This window comes from Chlamydotis macqueenii, chromosome 2, assembly GCF_036417535.1.
Source record: "Chlamydotis macqueenii isolate bChlMac1 chromosome 2, bChlMac1.mat, whole genome shotgun sequence".
In the NCBI taxonomy this organism is placed as follows: Eukaryota; Metazoa; Chordata; class Aves; order Otidiformes; family Otididae; genus Chlamydotis; species Chlamydotis macqueenii.
The window spans coordinates 54523845-54541677 of NC_141557.1; the positions used below are offsets into that span (position 1 = coordinate 54523845).

A 17833-nucleotide genomic window follows, 5' to 3' on the forward strand; every position below is an offset into this window, starting at 1 on the left:
GGCAGCCTATGCTGAGATGACAGTTAGCTCCGTTTCTATGACAACCTAGAGGAACAGTACAAGTCCTGACTTGCAGTAAAGCCAAGATATAAACAGACTGACATTTACCCCATATAAGAAAACTCACAGCTTTCCTTTTTTAAGTGGGGGGAGGCGGGGGGGGGGTGGGGGGGGTGGGAAGAGGAAAAAAAAAAATCAATTTCTCAACATGGATTTTTACTAAGTGTATGGCACTTTTAATTAAGGAGAAGTCCTTTAAACCATCCTAGAGGATTCTAAATTTTTGAAAATAAATGTTATAGCACTGCTTCTTGTAGCACTGCTTAACACTTCCTCCATAATTTCTGCCTAAAAAAAAAAACCTAACACAAAACAAACCCAACAACACAGAATTTTGAAATTCTTGACAACTGTATTACAAGAAGAAGAAATATAGACTGCATAAAATGTGTAAAGCGCTCCACATGTGGCAGCCTTAAATTCTGAAAGGGAAGGAGATCCAAAGAGCTGACAGGAGGAAGCTAGCTACCTTTGCGGTGTTGTAAAATAATGACCATTTTTCAACCACTTGAATGCTAATTTGAAAGTGATATTCCACTTAGTTTTCTACTTGCCTTTAACTGTTGAAGCTAGTAGTCCTATTGCTAAAAATACACTGTGAAGAACCTGTAAAGAGTAAGTATCCATAAACATTTCCTATTGAAAGCACATTTCCAACTGAATGAAAATTAACCAGTAAGACTAATACAAATCCATTCCTAGTAAGAGCTCTTCCATTTGTCATTGCTGAAGTCCTGAATTGAAAAGAAATTCCTCTTCCCACACCTAACACCTAGTATGTCTGAAACTTGTTACCAACTCTTCTTCTGGAGCAGATTTACAAAACTGAGGAAAGCTGCAAACATACAATAAGCTCTCAAAAGGCCAGTGCCACTGTGAGGGATGCTCATCTGCCTTTCTGAATGCAGGTTTGCAATCTTCTTCAGATATTCTGCCACATCTTTCCCAGCTTTGCCTACAGGAACAACCGTGGTGGAATTACGATAAAAAAAAAATTAATTCTGAAATCAGTCCTTGCAAAGAAAATTTCCAGAAGGAACCTGTGGGCAGTTCCCAGAGTTATTCCATTAGCCCACATTTGCTCCTGCAGGAGAGGATCTGCCCACAGGACAGTCTGTCAGATGAACTACATGCTCTACTGATTGCAGATACTCTAATTATCTTACAGGCACTGACAGCAAAGTGTCATCCTTCCCACACGATTTGCCCTTGAAGTTTTTCAAAGCCTTTATGGAAATAAACAGTGCATACATTATAAGGCAAGTGCCCTTCCTCTTTGCTGCACTTCTTTCGTCCAGCTCCAGCTAGAATTCCAATTACTATAGGTGGCCATTCCAGTCTTGTTTATGCCTGCAAGTTTTGACTCTGCAAAGCATTTAAACTCAAATAGAAAAGATACCTGAGGTCCACCACCCAAGCAATTACAAAGGAGCTACTGCAACATCCTACTGCAACAAGGCTCTGGTGTCACGGGCCTTCTGAAAAGACTATGTCTTGAAGAAAAAAAAAAAAAAAAAAAAAAAACCAAACCCAAAAAACCCCAACAACAAAACAATCACCCCCTCCCGCCCCCACAAGGGGAAAAAAAAAAAAAAACAAACCACAACCAAAAAACCTCGCCAGAGTGCATTTTAATTTGTTTCATGCTTTCTTTCAAGTTCATGTCAACTTCAGAGATTATAAGAAAAATTTTAAACTAGCTTAAAGGCCATTAAAAGTGCTCTTCCTCTGTGTATCTGAAGAGTTAGCGGTTAGGACACATTCTAAATTCTTATTAAAAAAAAAAAAGAAAACATGTAAAGCGTCAATCTTACTGCTAAAAAGTGAGAAGAGGCTACTTAGCAATTTGTGAGAGCAACTTTTCTTGACATTTAATACAGGCCAGGTCTTTGGAAACCCATGAACACACCAATAAACCTGCATTTGTTTTTATTTATTTAAACAGTCATCATTATCATGCAGAAGAAAAAAAATAAACCAGTTAGAGTTTCAAAAGTATTAGTTTACAAACTATGCGAAAATCTCAAGTAGAATCAAAGAAATCAACTCTAACTATTTTCAGGTTAAAATAAAAGTTTGCAGAACATTCTCAGTTACGCAAAAATGAGTAAGCACATCCTTAGTGCTTTGCTGAGGGTATTTTCACTTATTACAGAAATTCAGCAACAAATAAAAACCATAAAAAGTCCCAGAATGCAATCTCCATGGAAAATTACATACTTCTCTTCTAGAAATACAAAAGCAAGTAGTACAGCAAAATACCCAGCAGAACTCAGTTATCAAGATCATCTATCATCTTCTAGCTCAAATCAAGGCTGTTTCCAAAATGTCTTGATGTGATCCAAAGCATAACAATCTACAGTTGATTTTTTTTAATGGAAATTATATCTTCTCCTGGTTTTGCGTAGTGGGGGAGGCTACACTGTCTTCTGTGAGAAGCTGCTAGAAGTTTCCTCTTTGTCCGGTGAACCTGGTCCGGTCTACGGTGGACCCACCGCTGGCCAGGGTCAAGCTATGTGGCAACAGTGACAATGCCTCTGTGACAACATATTTAAGAGGTGGAAAATAACATTAAAAAAAAATAACCCAACATGTGCTTCTGTAGTGTAGAGTTCAGTGGAAAAACGTTGTTATCTGAAGCTTTTTCTCTCTTAACTCCATCACACGTACTAGAGCCAACCTAAAATACTGCTGCATTTCGCTGGACTTGTGGCTTTACAGATGGAAGTTGATGGAAGTGGCTTGTCTTCAGAGCGCTAGTCAATCCCACTTACAATCCAACAACCCAAATCCAACTACTCAAAGCCAACAGGTTAAGGGTGCTGGCTGCTAGTGTAACACTTATAAGCGTGTGGAGTCCTGAACCCTCACAAGCAAGAGGAAATATAACCTAGCTGGTCTCTAACCACCCTCCCCTTTCCAAATCTGCTCTACCTTGTCCCCTGGCAACCCTCAGATGGACCTTTGCTGATACCCTAACTCACCTTAAAGACTTCACCAAACCCTCCCAGCATGGAATCCCATCTCAATTTCAGCACCTTTCACTGTGCCTGCCGGAAACTCCATAGCACAGAACAGCAGTCACCACATCCTCACTTGCAAGCTCACTTCCAGTCAGGCAGCCCTCATAGCAGAGCAGCTTCCCTGTACAGTTTTTAATGACTCCTTACTGCCTGGCATGAAACTGCTGTTTCAAAACCCAGCACAAACAGCTCAGCAAATGCAATAACTTTGGATCTAAGGCAAAAATAAAGAATGTGGCTGTTATCCCACCAGCACATTCTGCACCACCTCACAGACACAAAGGGGGACAAAGAATGAGCAAGATCACTGCACAAGATTATTTAGAAATGCAGACAATTACCGTCCTGCAGTTCCATGACCTCTTCCCATGCCTTAACAGCACAGATGTTCTTCAAATACATGGATGGAAAAAGCAATTTTATTTTACTAAGTCAGGGTTCACATATGCAAGTAAACACACTGACCATTTCCAAACATGGCAGTACAGCTAGTTAATTAAAAATTTAAGGAAAAAGCTGCTAAAACTGTAAACATCATATGGCATAACACATGCAGGAGGATTAATATTCTCAAAGCAGTTTTAGAAAACACTAAAAGGCACGTTGTAACAAATTGCTAATATCTGTTGATGGATTTAAGGAAGAAACACCATAATGTCACAATACAGTTTGGAGATCCCTTCAATTTCCATCCTAGATCATGTTTTAAAGTCCCTGTATTATATCATAATAACAGTGAATTGGTTTATTTTGTTTCATGAGAACACGAAAATGAAGAAAAACTTCTAATCTTTATCTACTGAATGGCTTATCATGCTCATAATTTAAGTATGATTATAACTGTGATGAGGTAAATTGGTCTTCTCCCCCTCTTCCTTGTTATATTCCCATGTAACAGTCACAAAACACTCAAGTCTTCACAAATTCTACTCTCGCCTTACGTCATCTGGCATCTGATTATCACTTGTACTTTAAAGATGAGAAGTAAAATCTTTGAACTCCATATATTAAATGGGAATTGGTGTATCATCTATTTGAAATAAGAAGAGATCGAACAAAGAGTCTTTTTAGAAATTTTTCCACTTCCCCCTACCCCAAAAGCAAACATGTTCCTTATAGCAACTTCAAGTAACCTGACCTACTATTAACATGTGCTGCATCGAGCATGTATGCCTGCAGCTTCTTGTTCTTCCTCACCACTACTTGAAGTTCACCTTATTTGAAGATGTTGACTAATTCTGGTCAGAAATGGTGGAAGGAAGCAGGTTTGCCTTTGGAAAGTTTTAGAAGTCAAACTTATTCCATTATAAAATCTGGCTTCCTCAGTATTTGCCTCAGACACTGACATTTTTGAAGGAAACTGGCCACAGGACAACATATTGCCACATCTTCGGACATGGTGGTGAGAAAAACTCATAGCCCAGCTCAGGTTTCTTCTCAAAAACACTGTTTAGGTTCCAGTTCTATTTAAAGAAAATCATCATTTCTGATAAAAATAGCTGGAAATTCACCACAAAAAGATTGTTTTCATTATTGTAAAAACAGTAGTAGAATGTTACTTTGTATAATCAAGAAGTACAAAAAACAAAGTGTGATTTAGAAGTTCATTCAGTCCTAAAAAGATAATACCTCAAAGTCACATATTAAAGATCTTCAAGTAGATCTGGCCATATTTGCTTTTTAAAAAGTTTCCCACATTCTAAAATGATGCCAACACCACACTTTCCCTGCTGCCCATTCATAGGTCTTACCCTGCCTTCTTTTAACAGAAAACGAAAGTAAATCCAAAACCAAAACAGAAGAAAGTGTTCCGACCTCCTCTGTTCAGGGAGATACAGAATCATAGAATGGTTTTGGTTGGAAGGGACCTTTAAAGGTCAGCTAGTCCAACGCCCCTGCAAGAAGCAGGGACATCTCCAACCAGATCAGGTTGCTCAGAGTCCCCTGCAACCTGGCCTTGAATGCTTCCAAGGATGGGGCATCCACCACCTCTCTAGGTAACCCCTTCCAGTGCTTCACCATCCTCACTGTAAAAAAAATTTTTCTTGATGTCCACTTGTCCTATCAAGGACATATAACCACTTGTACTGAAGAAACAACTGACAGAACGAACAAGGAGAATTAGAGTAGAAGAATACATAACTATTGCAAAGTGCAGCTTCATCATTACTGTTTCCCCATCCATAGGATACAGCTTCTAGACTTCTGTTCCTGTCTGAATGATAAAGGGACTACCTATGCTATTTTCAGGATTAGGATCCTGACTCAATTTCTCTCAGTGCAATCAAATCTCTAACAGTAAAGGGATGCCAAGAAAAACTCAGACGAAAGCCTTCAACCTTCAAAAGCCCAGTTTGCCAGGTAGTGCACAAATTGGAACACAATTTTATTGCAAGTAGTTGCTTTATTTACTGTGCTGAATTTAAATATTGAGCAGTTTACCAGACCCCTCTGGAGACTAAAACTTACTGAGAGAACACAAACTTCTTTTCCTCCGTTATTTTCACATTAAGAAGTTTGTTCCTTGTTCAAGAAAATTTTAATAAGGGAGAAAAAATAAATTTGTTGGTTTAACAATGAGAATAGCAAAGAACATTTCATCTTGAAGTCACAGCTTCAAAAGCAGGTAAAGCAATAGTGAATAAAAGGTAGAAACATTCATGTTCTTGTTTCTTAGCCTGCTTAGCCAACATTTGGAGGAAGAAAAAAAAATCCCCCAGTTTCCTATAAAAAAAAGAGTATTATTACAAAATTAATGATCTCAAGTGACAAGCTGGGTAGTAACTTCAACAAAGACATGAATTACTGAGATGGGCATGGAGGACACATCATTATCTTTGTAACAGACCTGATTATTTACTCCAGTTTTGTAGAACACTTGCAGGACAGTGAGAAAGCACACAGCCTGCTGTATTTTGAACCCTATAAAAACACAGGTTTTCTGACAATTAATATAGTTTGGAATAAATGTTACAATCATTTGGAATAAAGAATAAAAACCTATTCAAGCTTCCATCCTGTATGAGAATTAGTTTCCATTCTGCAACTATTGCTACACAAGACCAGGTACAGCATGAAGACTGAAATTTCTAAACCATGAAAACATATTTGTGACTTATGCTGCTAAAAATATTTTCCCCTAATCCTAGGGTGAAAAGACAGTAATGGTAGCTTGAGAAGGAAGTGAATAACCTCCCACCTAGTTCCTTTATGATTCCTCATAAGGGAAATCACCAATACCTTCCCAGTATCTGGCTGTAAAATTGGCAAATATGGATTAGGATGGCAGAATTTCACACAGTGGTTTTCTGTTCTCCCCATGCATTTTCCGCGGGGATTTATTTAATACCTTGACCTCTTTGGGAAAATGCAGATATACACCAGAAGCAAGGAATTAAGATGATACGGCTGCCTGTGAATATGTATCAAGATGGGCTGCATTCACAGTGTGTCATCTGACACACAGATGAAAGGCAAAGCGGAGAGCATTTTATTTCTTCACAAAACTGTTGTGGTATACAGAATGTCACACTGCATTTGCAGAACACCAACCAAAGATTCACTCCTACAGGTTTGAAGTACCTGAGCACCAGGCAAGCTGAGAAGCAGAAGTAACACACAAACGACATACTGTACGTGAGCAACCATCATAAACAGTATGTTGAAAAAAAAAAAGGAGTAAAAAGTCCATGTAGTATAATTTGGTTTCATTTCAACTCCCATCAATTTGTTTTATTTTATTGGCAGTTTTGTGCATGGCAAAGAACAGCTGAAAACTTTCAAACCCACTTCAGTGTTCAAAAGCACGGGATCAGTCCATCCCCATCAAGTGCACCATACAGAGGCAGCACAGGATAGGCTGTTTTATCTTCAGTGTCCAAATTCAATTCCAACAGTGAAAAATCCAAACACAGTTCAAATCTCAATGAAACGACACATTTCTACTTGTATTTTCCTTTTGCTGAGTAAGGAACTTGGGCAAACATTTGTTTCCCCTGTGAACACTACTCAAGCAGCCCAGTTGCCACCTTGTGATGTACTGCATATGAAAACCCTACAGTGCAGTTTTGGGAAGGGTAGTTTTTAAAGTTCACCCGCTCACCACAGTGGAAGAGCTACATGGTAAATAGATTAATTTCCCCCCTACTTTCCTTTTTTCTAGCCCAGAGTGTTAGTCTACCCAGACAAACACATTTAGTATTTTGGAAAAGCCACATCTGCATACTCTGCTAACACACTAGCTTTGCAATCGCATTTAATTTAGGTAGCATGCACAGCAGCACTTTTACTTTTTATGTATTCCATAATACATAGATAGAACAGGAACTTCTGGTTAATATTAATAGCTCATTAAATAAAGTATCTAATTTTCACTCAAAACCAGAAGATATTAAAAGAACATAGCAATAATGAATTTTTCCTGCAAGTCAATCCTCTAACGATGTATATTATAATGTTAGTTACTAGTCACTGCAAACTTGTTTTTCAAATTAATGTATGAAAAGATTCCATTTAAACTTCAATAAATAATTTACTGTGCTCATCCTACTGACTCAAATTGATAAATTATTTGCATGACACATTTTCTCATTAATAAGGAGGAGAACTTTCTATTTGGAATTTATATTTCTTTTCCTTCCATTCTCCCCATTTAAAAGGCCAATTTCACTTAAAGTCATGCAGGGAGAAGCAATCTCTCTTCACATGGCTCAGGTATGTGAAACAATATGCTTTTTGAGCATTTTTCTCCCATTTTGTATTTTTAAAATAACTGGAAAAGAAACATGGCATCCTACTGTAAAGCTATCCAATAATAAGGAGAAGAGGCATGACAAAAATAAGTACTTTGGCAAAGGTCACACAGGAGTCAAAAAACTCAGGTATGGTAGCCAAACCTATTTTTCAACCATTCATTTTTCTGTTGCAATGGTGATGCCTCTTCAAAAGCCACTAGCCACAGAAGAGCTCACCTCTTCCAGTTCAATGCTCCACACTCTACGTTAAGAGAACATGTTGATGAAAACGGAGTATGACAAGAAGCCTTTTTTACCAGATGCTTTATTTAGTTGAAATTATTTAATTGCTTTGACCTAATCCAGACCCAAACTACAAGACTAAGATCTGGAATGTACTGAAAAGGAAAAGAAAACATAAAGGCTTTTTAGTTGCCTCCTTTTAAGGCTTACATGCTTCCTAACTGTGTTCCTGCTCTGATCGGTTTTCAAAACCATAAAGAACAAAACCACTATCAATTTCAGTGGTGTAAGTGTACCAGTGAGGGATATTTCTAAACCACCATAAATTGTTGGAGTACTGGGTTAACCAAGAATTTCTACACTTCCCTCTCTACAAACTCTTGTGAAATTTATTAATATAGTGTTTAAATAAATAAAATAGTAAACTAAATGAACAAACATATCGCTTTCACAGGGTACCAGTGATCAAAGATCAGAAAACAGGCCAAAAAAAAAAATCAAGACCAGGTGATATCAAAATGGAAGTACTAGAATGGAAACACATGCAACACTGATGATTAACACACACAAGTACCTTGTAAAAAATAAAATAGCAATGCACACATTAATGCAACTTCCTAAAAGCCATTAATGATTTAATAACTTTTTTTCCAGAAAATGAACATCTCCATCCACCTGCCTTTTTCGTGTGTGTGATTTCCTTTAACAGGTCAACAATACAAAAAAAGAACTCACCCTGTAGTGCAGCACCTACAAAAAACCCCAGTGAAACTCCATACATAACCACAGGATCATTTAATGGGACATAGCACTCATTTTATGATTCCTGTGACACTTGTTCCTGAAAAGGTGCTCCCTGTAAAGAAGATACGTACTGGACCGGGACAACGTACTCACAGCCCCAGCAGTAAATTAGAAAGGAGAAGAAACTTTAACAAGTAACCAACCAAACTCCAGGATGGTAACTTAGATTTGATTCTCTCTCTCATCAAGTAGGTAGGTTCTGGTTCTTGACACATCGTGATTTTATCAGTATCTCACACTCACAAATGGGGTTTGAAACCCTCTCTTTATGCCTCAGATGTTGGAAACTACAGCTCCATTTCATACAGGGAGAGAGGGACATGCAGGCAAGAAAGAGGCCGAGCATAATTAACCTGTACATGAGGTCTGAACATAAGTAACCTGTACGCAGTCTGAGGATGAGACAGAAGATGTAGGTCCTGGGACCCCGAGGCACGGTTCCAAACATTTTTCTGCTACGTGCAAGTTACCTGAAATAACTGTCACTAATTTATGCATATCAGCAATTTTCCAGGGTGCAATAAATGCTTTTATCAGTACAAATTAAGTCTCAATGGGAATGTTTTGTGCACCGCATACAGAGTGAAAACAAAAATAACTTTCACCTGACCTCAGAAGATTTCATAGTGTAACATAATGAATGGTGGCTCTGCCATACTGTGCAACTACAACACACTGTAAATAAACACACTCTAGAACAACAGAGTGCAAAGCAGCATGGAGGTTCAGGAAGACTCAAGTTGGCTCTTCAGTAAGATTTCTTTTGAATTAAGAACAAAAACAGTTCCTCTCGTCACAGAACGCAAGTTATTCATGGGTACATTTCACAATACATGCTGTTTTGTGTGTTACCGTACTCTAATTATTCCTTGTTTTAAATTAAATAAGACCACTTGTTTTAAATTAAAATAAAAATCTGTTATATCACTCCACAACAGTCCATTATGCAATATAACAAGATTCTGTCATTTAAAGTAAAACTTTAAAGACAAAATTATAAGCTGAGCAGCCATATCAACTTAAATGCAAAAAATACCATTGTGCATCTCACCTTACCACTACATTGCACTGCTACTGAAGAAAGCTTAACTATTTACTTATACATTTATTAGCGTTATCTTTTGCTAATTAACTGGCAAAATATAAGTATTTGCCTGACAGAAGACAGTTCAACTGAGAAAAGTAAGATTTCACAGAAACAGACACATTACAAGGAGGAGAATTAATTTGAAAACAGAAATTCAGAAATTCTACATAATTTATGCAGACTTCTTTCCTTCACAGTTTACAAACAGTCAAAAGTCAGATTACATTGTTGCCTGTTTTTTAGATGTCATCAAATGTGACAGTCCAAACATGTGGCTTCAAACGTTGTAAAATAAAATTAAATAAGTCAATGAAACAACACTATATGAGGATTTTTCAACCAAACCAACCTGCTCAGGCTCACCCCCAAATGTAGCATATTTGATAATAAGACAGGATTGGGGTACTTCTCAAGCAGAATTAAAAAAACAAACCCAAAAAAACCCCAAAACCAGAAGATACAAAAACAAAATTGTGTTTCAAGACTGCAGTAAAATTACTTAGCAAACCAAGTAGGTTTTTCTCTTAAGAATTAAAAGACTATGTTAGATATACTGCTTCCTCACCATATCATGGTATAATGCATAGCAGTCTGTCTATGGGACAAGAAAAAGTTTTTAATACCCCATAGATAAGGATATGAAATGAAAGTGTAAGTTGTATTGTCGTTACCAGGGAAGATCAATTATATTTCTACAAGTGCTGACACAAGTAACTACCACTACCTCTGCACTGAAAGGTCTGCTTAACACCTGAACATATGGACCATTTCTACATTGAATTTTACACATTTTGATTTAAACAGCTGAAAGTATTAAACACTTGAGCAGCCTTAGGAACTCAATTTCTTGGGAAGCAAGAGTTGGAATCAAACTTAAAATGAAGGGCTCTTAGCTTATGTACATTCAAGACAGTCAATTTCTGTAAACTCCCACATTCTACCACCAAGTCTGTGCAAGTAAGCATCCTGGCATTAGTTAAAGAGCCTGTCATTCAAAAGTAACCAAACAGGTAGCAAGTGAGAATTAGCATCTTATTTACTAGAAGCTACTAAAGGAATAATACTGAGAGTTGCTGCATAAAATGGAATTACTGTATGCTTAATTCTTCACTAAGATAATGGCACAGTAGTGTAAAAAAATACAGAAAAAAATTCCATATTTTGTTTACACATCCAGTTAAGATAGGGATATCATTCACTCTGAAACAGGAATTTTAAAATTACCTTTCTCCACAATAGAAAATAATTCTATAGTATAACTTGGATATGTGTCATGTGCCCTCTGAAACCAACAGTAATAATTTTCAATTTAATGGCAGAATTTAAATTAAATTAAGTGCAAGACCAATTGTATACGCAGAAATCTTTATTAGTATGATGATAAGATGTCTACAAAGTCCACATCATAAATATTATATTTTTAATGGGTAAAACAGGACACAGGCTGCAAGGACTAGTCTCAGATTCTACTATTGCCACCATAAAATCCATTCCTAACTACTCAAACTTCAAGCCACCCAAAAAAAAAAAAAAAAAAAAAAAATCACACAATTTTATGATCCCAAGAGCTAAGAGCGAAGCCATCAGTTCACTCCCATCTCTGACTATACTTCAAGAAAGCACAGACAACATTCAGACTTTGTGCTTCTACCACTATTCTTGGTTTCTATGTGAATGATCCTTAAAAATAGTCTAACAAGTGACGTAAACACTAAGATTGTGAAAATTCTTCATTACATCCTTTAAGTACTTTCTAAACATGGTTTCAAAGTCTCATTTCATCAGCTACCTGTGTAGTGTAAAGACACTACAGATTGGATTTACTATTCAAAGATAACTCAGGAAAAGCATTTTCACATGCATTAGAATGACTGGCTTGTTCTTTAGATCCAGCATCTACATTCTCAATATGAAAACTTCCTTTTCACTTCTCTATGCCTGTGAAATTTTAACATTAAAAATATACATCAACTTTAAAAAAGGTCTTGCTGAAATTGTACAACTTTCAATTTTCTGAAAGCTGCATGATGCCTATTTTTACTTAAGGTAAAAACAAAGAAAATCCCGACAACCTGGCAATCCATTTATGATGAATTCTGCTATAAATAATTACTACGGGCTGAAACATTGAAATGCCATTAAAAAGGCTACTAAAACAAATTATCACTTGCAACAGGCTTTAAAGAAAAAACATAGGTCAGCAGGCAAGTGTTTATATTCACTACCCCGTGAATGTCAACTCTTGAGAAGATTACTATTCCACTAACTACCGAGTCCTTGCCCAGTCATTGTCTACGCACACTTTACATCACAAAACAACATCCAGAATGAAACTGTTCCACACTGGGCAAAAAAGTACTCACTGTACTTGGAAAGTACGATTTCTGCATGCTTAGTGCTTAAACTCAGATCCCAAGCATGAAGACTTGTCCCTACGTAAAGAACAGAAAATCTTCCTAACAGCAAGTCCACTAAAGTTTTGGAAGTCTAGGAGCTGCTTTCATTTAGATACACAATGGATGCAAGCACTCTGTCAAGATAATACCCGGCTCTGTATCATCTGTCCTTGCTGGCAGCCACAAATTAAGCTGTTGAACCATCCTTACTTCTTCCTTCCTATAGCCATCCTAGGCCACACTAAAGTCAAGTATCTCTTTTCAGATCTCTCATTGAGAGAGGGCAGGTTTGGAGTTGGTACACTACTGTTCAGGGACAAGTTCTGGAATCCTCTGTAGTTCCGTTTCTCTCCTTAACCCTGGTCCACTTTTTCCAGCACCTACACCAGAGTAGGCAGACCTCTCCAGGACATGAGACAATTTTTGACAAAATGTCATCTCAAGAACAGAGACTCTACAGAACATGATTAAATCTAGACCATAAAGTTATTCAAGAAACACTGTAATTAACTAAATGTAGTATTACAACATATATTATTATACTGACAATTAAATTTTCATTTGATCAAAACAGAACTGCATGCCAGAGACAGAATTTGTCTCTCAAAATAATTATTTTTATTATAATGGGGTGATAGTTGGGGTTTTTTAAATATAAAGAAGCTTCTAATAGCAATTCACAGCTCCTTTTTAATAATTTAAGCCCAGATTAACATTCCTTGCTACATAGTACCAGCAAAACTTCTAAAAACAATCAATAAGGTAGTATTTTTCCATCCATACTGACAAATAACTAGCCCTGACACAGATTCAAGTGTGAAGCACTTTAAGCAAGCTTACTTCAGATTCATCTGTTGATTCCTCATTAGTCCTGGTTTCCTGAAAATGACACAAAGAACAGAAGGAAGATTAGCTAAGTACATATATAACTGAGCAGTACCTCCTTTTTAAAAGTACTTCTTAAAACGTTATTAAGGAACAGAAGACAAAGTGGAAGCAATTCAGAGTTTCCATCCTTTCCATTTATACCCAGTTTGTCCTTGCACTTGCAATCCAGTGCCACACTGACACTCAGTGGCACCAGTTGACTCTGATATTGTTGTCAGTTATCCTAAAAAAGAGAGAGATTGGATCATCTGAGAATCTGTCCCTGTGAAAGCTTCACTCCTTCCAGAAGCGGCAGCAAGTTTTGCAAAGCAACTGCCCATGTCTTGACTTGCAATGCAGAAGAGCATTCTCAAGTTATCCACAAACTAGCTTTGGTATTCAACTATCTAACTGTTAATAGGTTTATTACATTAACTTAAATAATGTTAACTCCATTCACTTAAATAATTTCAAACCATTTTCCATAGAAATAAAGCATTTAATTACTTTGTTCTTCCCATCCCATGTCACTGCAAGCCATACGGCTTTCTCTTGCTGTTGAAGCAACTGTACCTTTAAAATATCTCTCTTCAGCAAGACAATGATTTTCACCATCCTACAAAAAAATTTTGTAAGTCAACTCCTGCTAATCTCTCACCTGTCCACTGAGAAAATCTGCTGATGCAACGCCTCCTCAAAGAGGTCAGCAAAATGAAGATTTACTTAACGTATTTATCGTTATCAATAGCAATAAAAGGCTACAACTAATACGCTGACACTGAATGTAAGCATTTTAACCACAAAATATGATAGAAACAAAGAACAAGCAAGAGAGGGGGCAGCATTTCAAATCTGATGAAGTAGTATTTGGACAGTAAGATAAATAGGTACAGAATTTCACCAGAGAAGGGAGGGGAAAAAAAAAAAAAAGAAAAAAAAAAAAGAAAAAAAAAAAGAGACAGTTACCAACAGTTTAAAGAGAAACGGAAAAGGAAAAAGTGTAATGTACAATTAAATGACAAGCAGTGTCATTTCTAATCCACCACAGTTATTTATTTCCCATGTTTATAAAATGCACTGATTGTGACCTCCAGACAAATGCAAATGCCTCCTTTGCATTAGTGGAGGTTCACCTTTAGTGACCATAGTGGCCATCACAACAGATGGGGGAGAAGAAAAGCAGCATTACTACTTGCTACTTGAAACTCAGTGTAAGGTGTTACCATGATTACTGCCACCTGTTTCCTCCACTTTACAAGCTACGGCCAGGTCCACCTCTAAAACACGCATCCCATAGAAGGGTTATCTGTGTAGTCTATACTCGCTACATGAGTTGGGAACTAGCAAGCAGAAAGAACATGGGAGTCGAGGTAAGACAAAGAGGGAGTAAAATCCTGGCATCCTTTCAACCTTAGATTTGACTTTGCAACTACGACTAACCGTCCGTCAGTCTCACAGTATCTACTGGCAAGGTGCAGTTGCCTTTTAAGAAATAACAATTTTGTTACATGTAATCTTTATTTATCTTAAATTCTACTTAACAATAACCAAATGAGGACAGAACTAAAATACTGTGGTGTAACACTGCCAGCCTATTGGTCAAGGTAGAGCAACACACGAAGTCCAATGCACAGTATCACCAGATTCCTAACAAAAACACCGCCTTTCTCTCCTGAATACCAAGAGTTGCCTACTCAGCTCCTTAACAAAGCAAAACTATTAGCACTAACATTTTGATACAATTCACATAGTTCGTAAAAAAACAGAGAATTTCTTAAAAAAAATAGTATGTTCTCCTAAACAAAATAAGCAATTACAGCAAGCAACATTTTTGCGGGTACACAAGACTTCCTAATGCAGCTACACCACTTACATTTTTTTCCCTTGGCGGTTCTAATTGCTTTGACTATTCAGGAGAACACAAATGTAGGGAAAGCCAGTGACGGCAGTTTTCAGGATGAGCTCACTACCTAACAACATGGAGACAGACTCACACACGTGCAGAGTGGAGTAATAGCCCATTTGCTGTTACAGCAGCTGATCCTCACATTCACCTGAGTCACTTAACAAAGATTAAACTGAGTTGCAAGCTGTTATGTATAGGCACATCCTTGGAAAACATTGTCCTACACAATCAGAGCACACCAGAAGTTGATTCAAATAATCCATCTGTGTGAATCAATAAAGTATTATTCTGTTTTGATTTAGGATATTTACTCTGGTATCCCTACAGGGTCCACAAGCCACTGCAACTACTAAATTTCATAAACAGCATAAAAATTCAGGCAAATACTTCATGGCCTTTATGTTTAAAGACAGAAAATAATGTGCAAAAATTCAGATGAAGTCTTGGGTTAGGAAAGAAATGCAGAAACTGTATTTGTTCCCTGACAAGGACTTAGCTGAACGTGCTTGAAAATGACTCTTACCCACCAACTCACTTCATTAGCAATTTACTATCAAAAGCTTTTTGCCTGAGTTCTCCTACTCACATAGGCAAACTGGAAGAATAAACTGCAGTTATGACTGCCCTGGGGTTTCTGTTAGCTTCCTCTCCCCTCCCTCCAAATGCATGAATGGAGAGGATTATCCCCTACTTCTACTTTTTAGTGGCCTTGTAACTGTGAAAAGGAACTCCCTCAACAGGGATTTGCAGACGACCAGAACTCCAAAACATGTAGCAATAGCTGTCATTGGTAGGTCTCAGATTCTAGGGAAAAATCAGCAGTACGCTTCAGCCAGCTGGCAAATGCTGCTGCTCAAGTAGCCTAAGAACGGAGAAAGGTAACATGGATGAGGAAACCACAGAAATGCAAAGTAATTTCTTACCATTATAACCTCTCACTTGAAAAATCCAACATAATTTCTTTCATAAATTCTTAATCTGGCTTTCCAACATGATGGATATAGGGTTTTCCTTTCCCCGCCTTTACAAACATCGGACACCATCCATTGTATGTTTAGGCCTACAACTTAAAGCTGCTGGGAGGGGAAAACCATGAAACATGGGTTTCAAAGAAACCTATGCACACAACATACACATCCCTTTCAGTAAGGGTGTGCATATTCCCTACAGGATATAGATAAAAAAGAATAAGGTAACTTTCCTACCATACTCCAAATAGAACAAAACACAGGCTGTTTTAATGTCTTACATTACTAGAGAAGGAGACTTGCCAGAGCTGGTCTTCTTTTGAGAACCCTTACAAATACCGCCACAGTTAAAAACTCACCAGACCAGGGGATGAAGCCTTCCTCAAAGAAGCCAACCCCTCCCAACAAAACCCCTGACAGCACGGAAGGTGGAAACCAGATACCAGTCTCCACCTAAGGCCCATCCCCTTGAGGCAATTCTAAGACTCTCCCACCCTTAGGCATTCAAGACAGACAAACACCACACAGCTTGGCTGTGTGTCCAAGTCCTGGTTCAGCAAAGAAGCACTGAGAGAGTATCTGAAAGGACTGGGAACTTCACTTCCTGCTCTTATCTTTTCCTCGGGAAGGAGTGGTCTAGTCAGGGAGAGCTTTAGGACGACACTCATTTTAGAGAGCCACGAGTGACAAGCACCAAACTCCTCAAATTTTGTCTCAGAAGAAAACTCCCCTGTTGAGATGAACTTGCTCACGTCTTCCGCACCACTCAACGACAGCTCCTCCACCATTTCAGAGGGACCCTCCAGCCCCTTCATCTCAGCTCTACCGCAGTGCCCGCCGCATTTCTAAACCCCTCCCTCCTACCCAGCCCCCGGGTTCCTGCATCGGGTGCTACCTAGCAGAGCTCTTCACGGCTTGCGCCGCCTCCCCTGCCCGTCTAACAGTTTATTTAGACAGCACTGGACAGGCAGCCGCGGGCAGTCCCGAGAGGCCGGCGGGGGAGCGGAGGCCTCGCCCCGCCGCCTCCATCTCCTCTCCTCTCCTCCGCCCCGGCACCGCCAGCAGGGCTGGCTGACGCCCTCTTCCCCCCTCGCACACCCGCTGCCCTTTCGCCCCTCTGCTCCCAAGGGCCGCCTCGCTCCTCGCCCCCCCCGACGGGGCAGTGCCCTCACGGCCTCTACCTTCTCCTCGGCTTCCGCCATGGCGCGGCCGGCGAGCTGTCATGTGAGGGGCAGGAAGCCGGGGAGGGCGGAGGCACCCTGGGAAATGTAGTTTCGGAAGGTGTCGTCGCCTCCTTTTTTTTTTTTTTTTTTTTTTTTTTTAATTTCCTTTTCTTTCTCCTTCTTCTTTGTGTTGGTTATTTTGGGAGGTGGAGTGGCTGTTGCCCAGCTCTGGGTATGGTGGCGCTGCCCTGCAACCTACACCAAGGGCAGAAGCAAGGCTGGGCCCAACAGGCACAACATGTCCCAGTCAGGTTTTCCTTCTGCCCTTCTTCACTGCAGGCGAGGTGCCTTTTTAAGCTGAATTCCTTCAATTCCATCAGGAAGACCTTTGTACACCCAGTTGTGATAAGATTGAAGGCAGCCACCATGGCGAATGATGAGATGGCCTCTGGTTAGCGGTGGTTTGGGTGTAGCTGAAGCTGAGAGCCGCTTGCGGCGGATCCATGGCCGCTGCCATGTTGCATGCTGGACAGCCAGTTCTCCAGGATAAGGCCCATTTATTGGCGCCCATCTGAGCACCACT

At 39.0% G+C, this 17833-nt stretch overlaps 1 protein-coding gene across 2 annotated transcripts in view; it reads right to left on the minus strand.

Moving 5' to 3' along the window:
- The window catches only part of VPS41 (VPS41 subunit of HOPS complex), a 111379-nt gene extending 94069 nt beyond the window's left edge, over positions 1-17310 (minus strand). Inside the window, exons 1-2 of one of the 2 annotated variants that reach the window (XM_086743023.1) lie at positions 17269-17310; positions 13187-13225 (exon numbers count right to left, since the gene is read on the minus strand). In XM_086743023.1, coding sequence (XP_086599149.1) covers positions 13187-13225; positions 17269-17289 — 60 coding nt within the window. In that variant the 5' untranslated portion in view covers positions 17290-17310. Of the gene's footprint in view, positions 1-13186; positions 13226-13786; positions 13806-17268 lie in introns of those variants that run through there. The other variant, XM_086743022.1, reaches the window with a different exon arrangement.
- Positions 17311-17833: the final 523 nt, after the last annotated feature.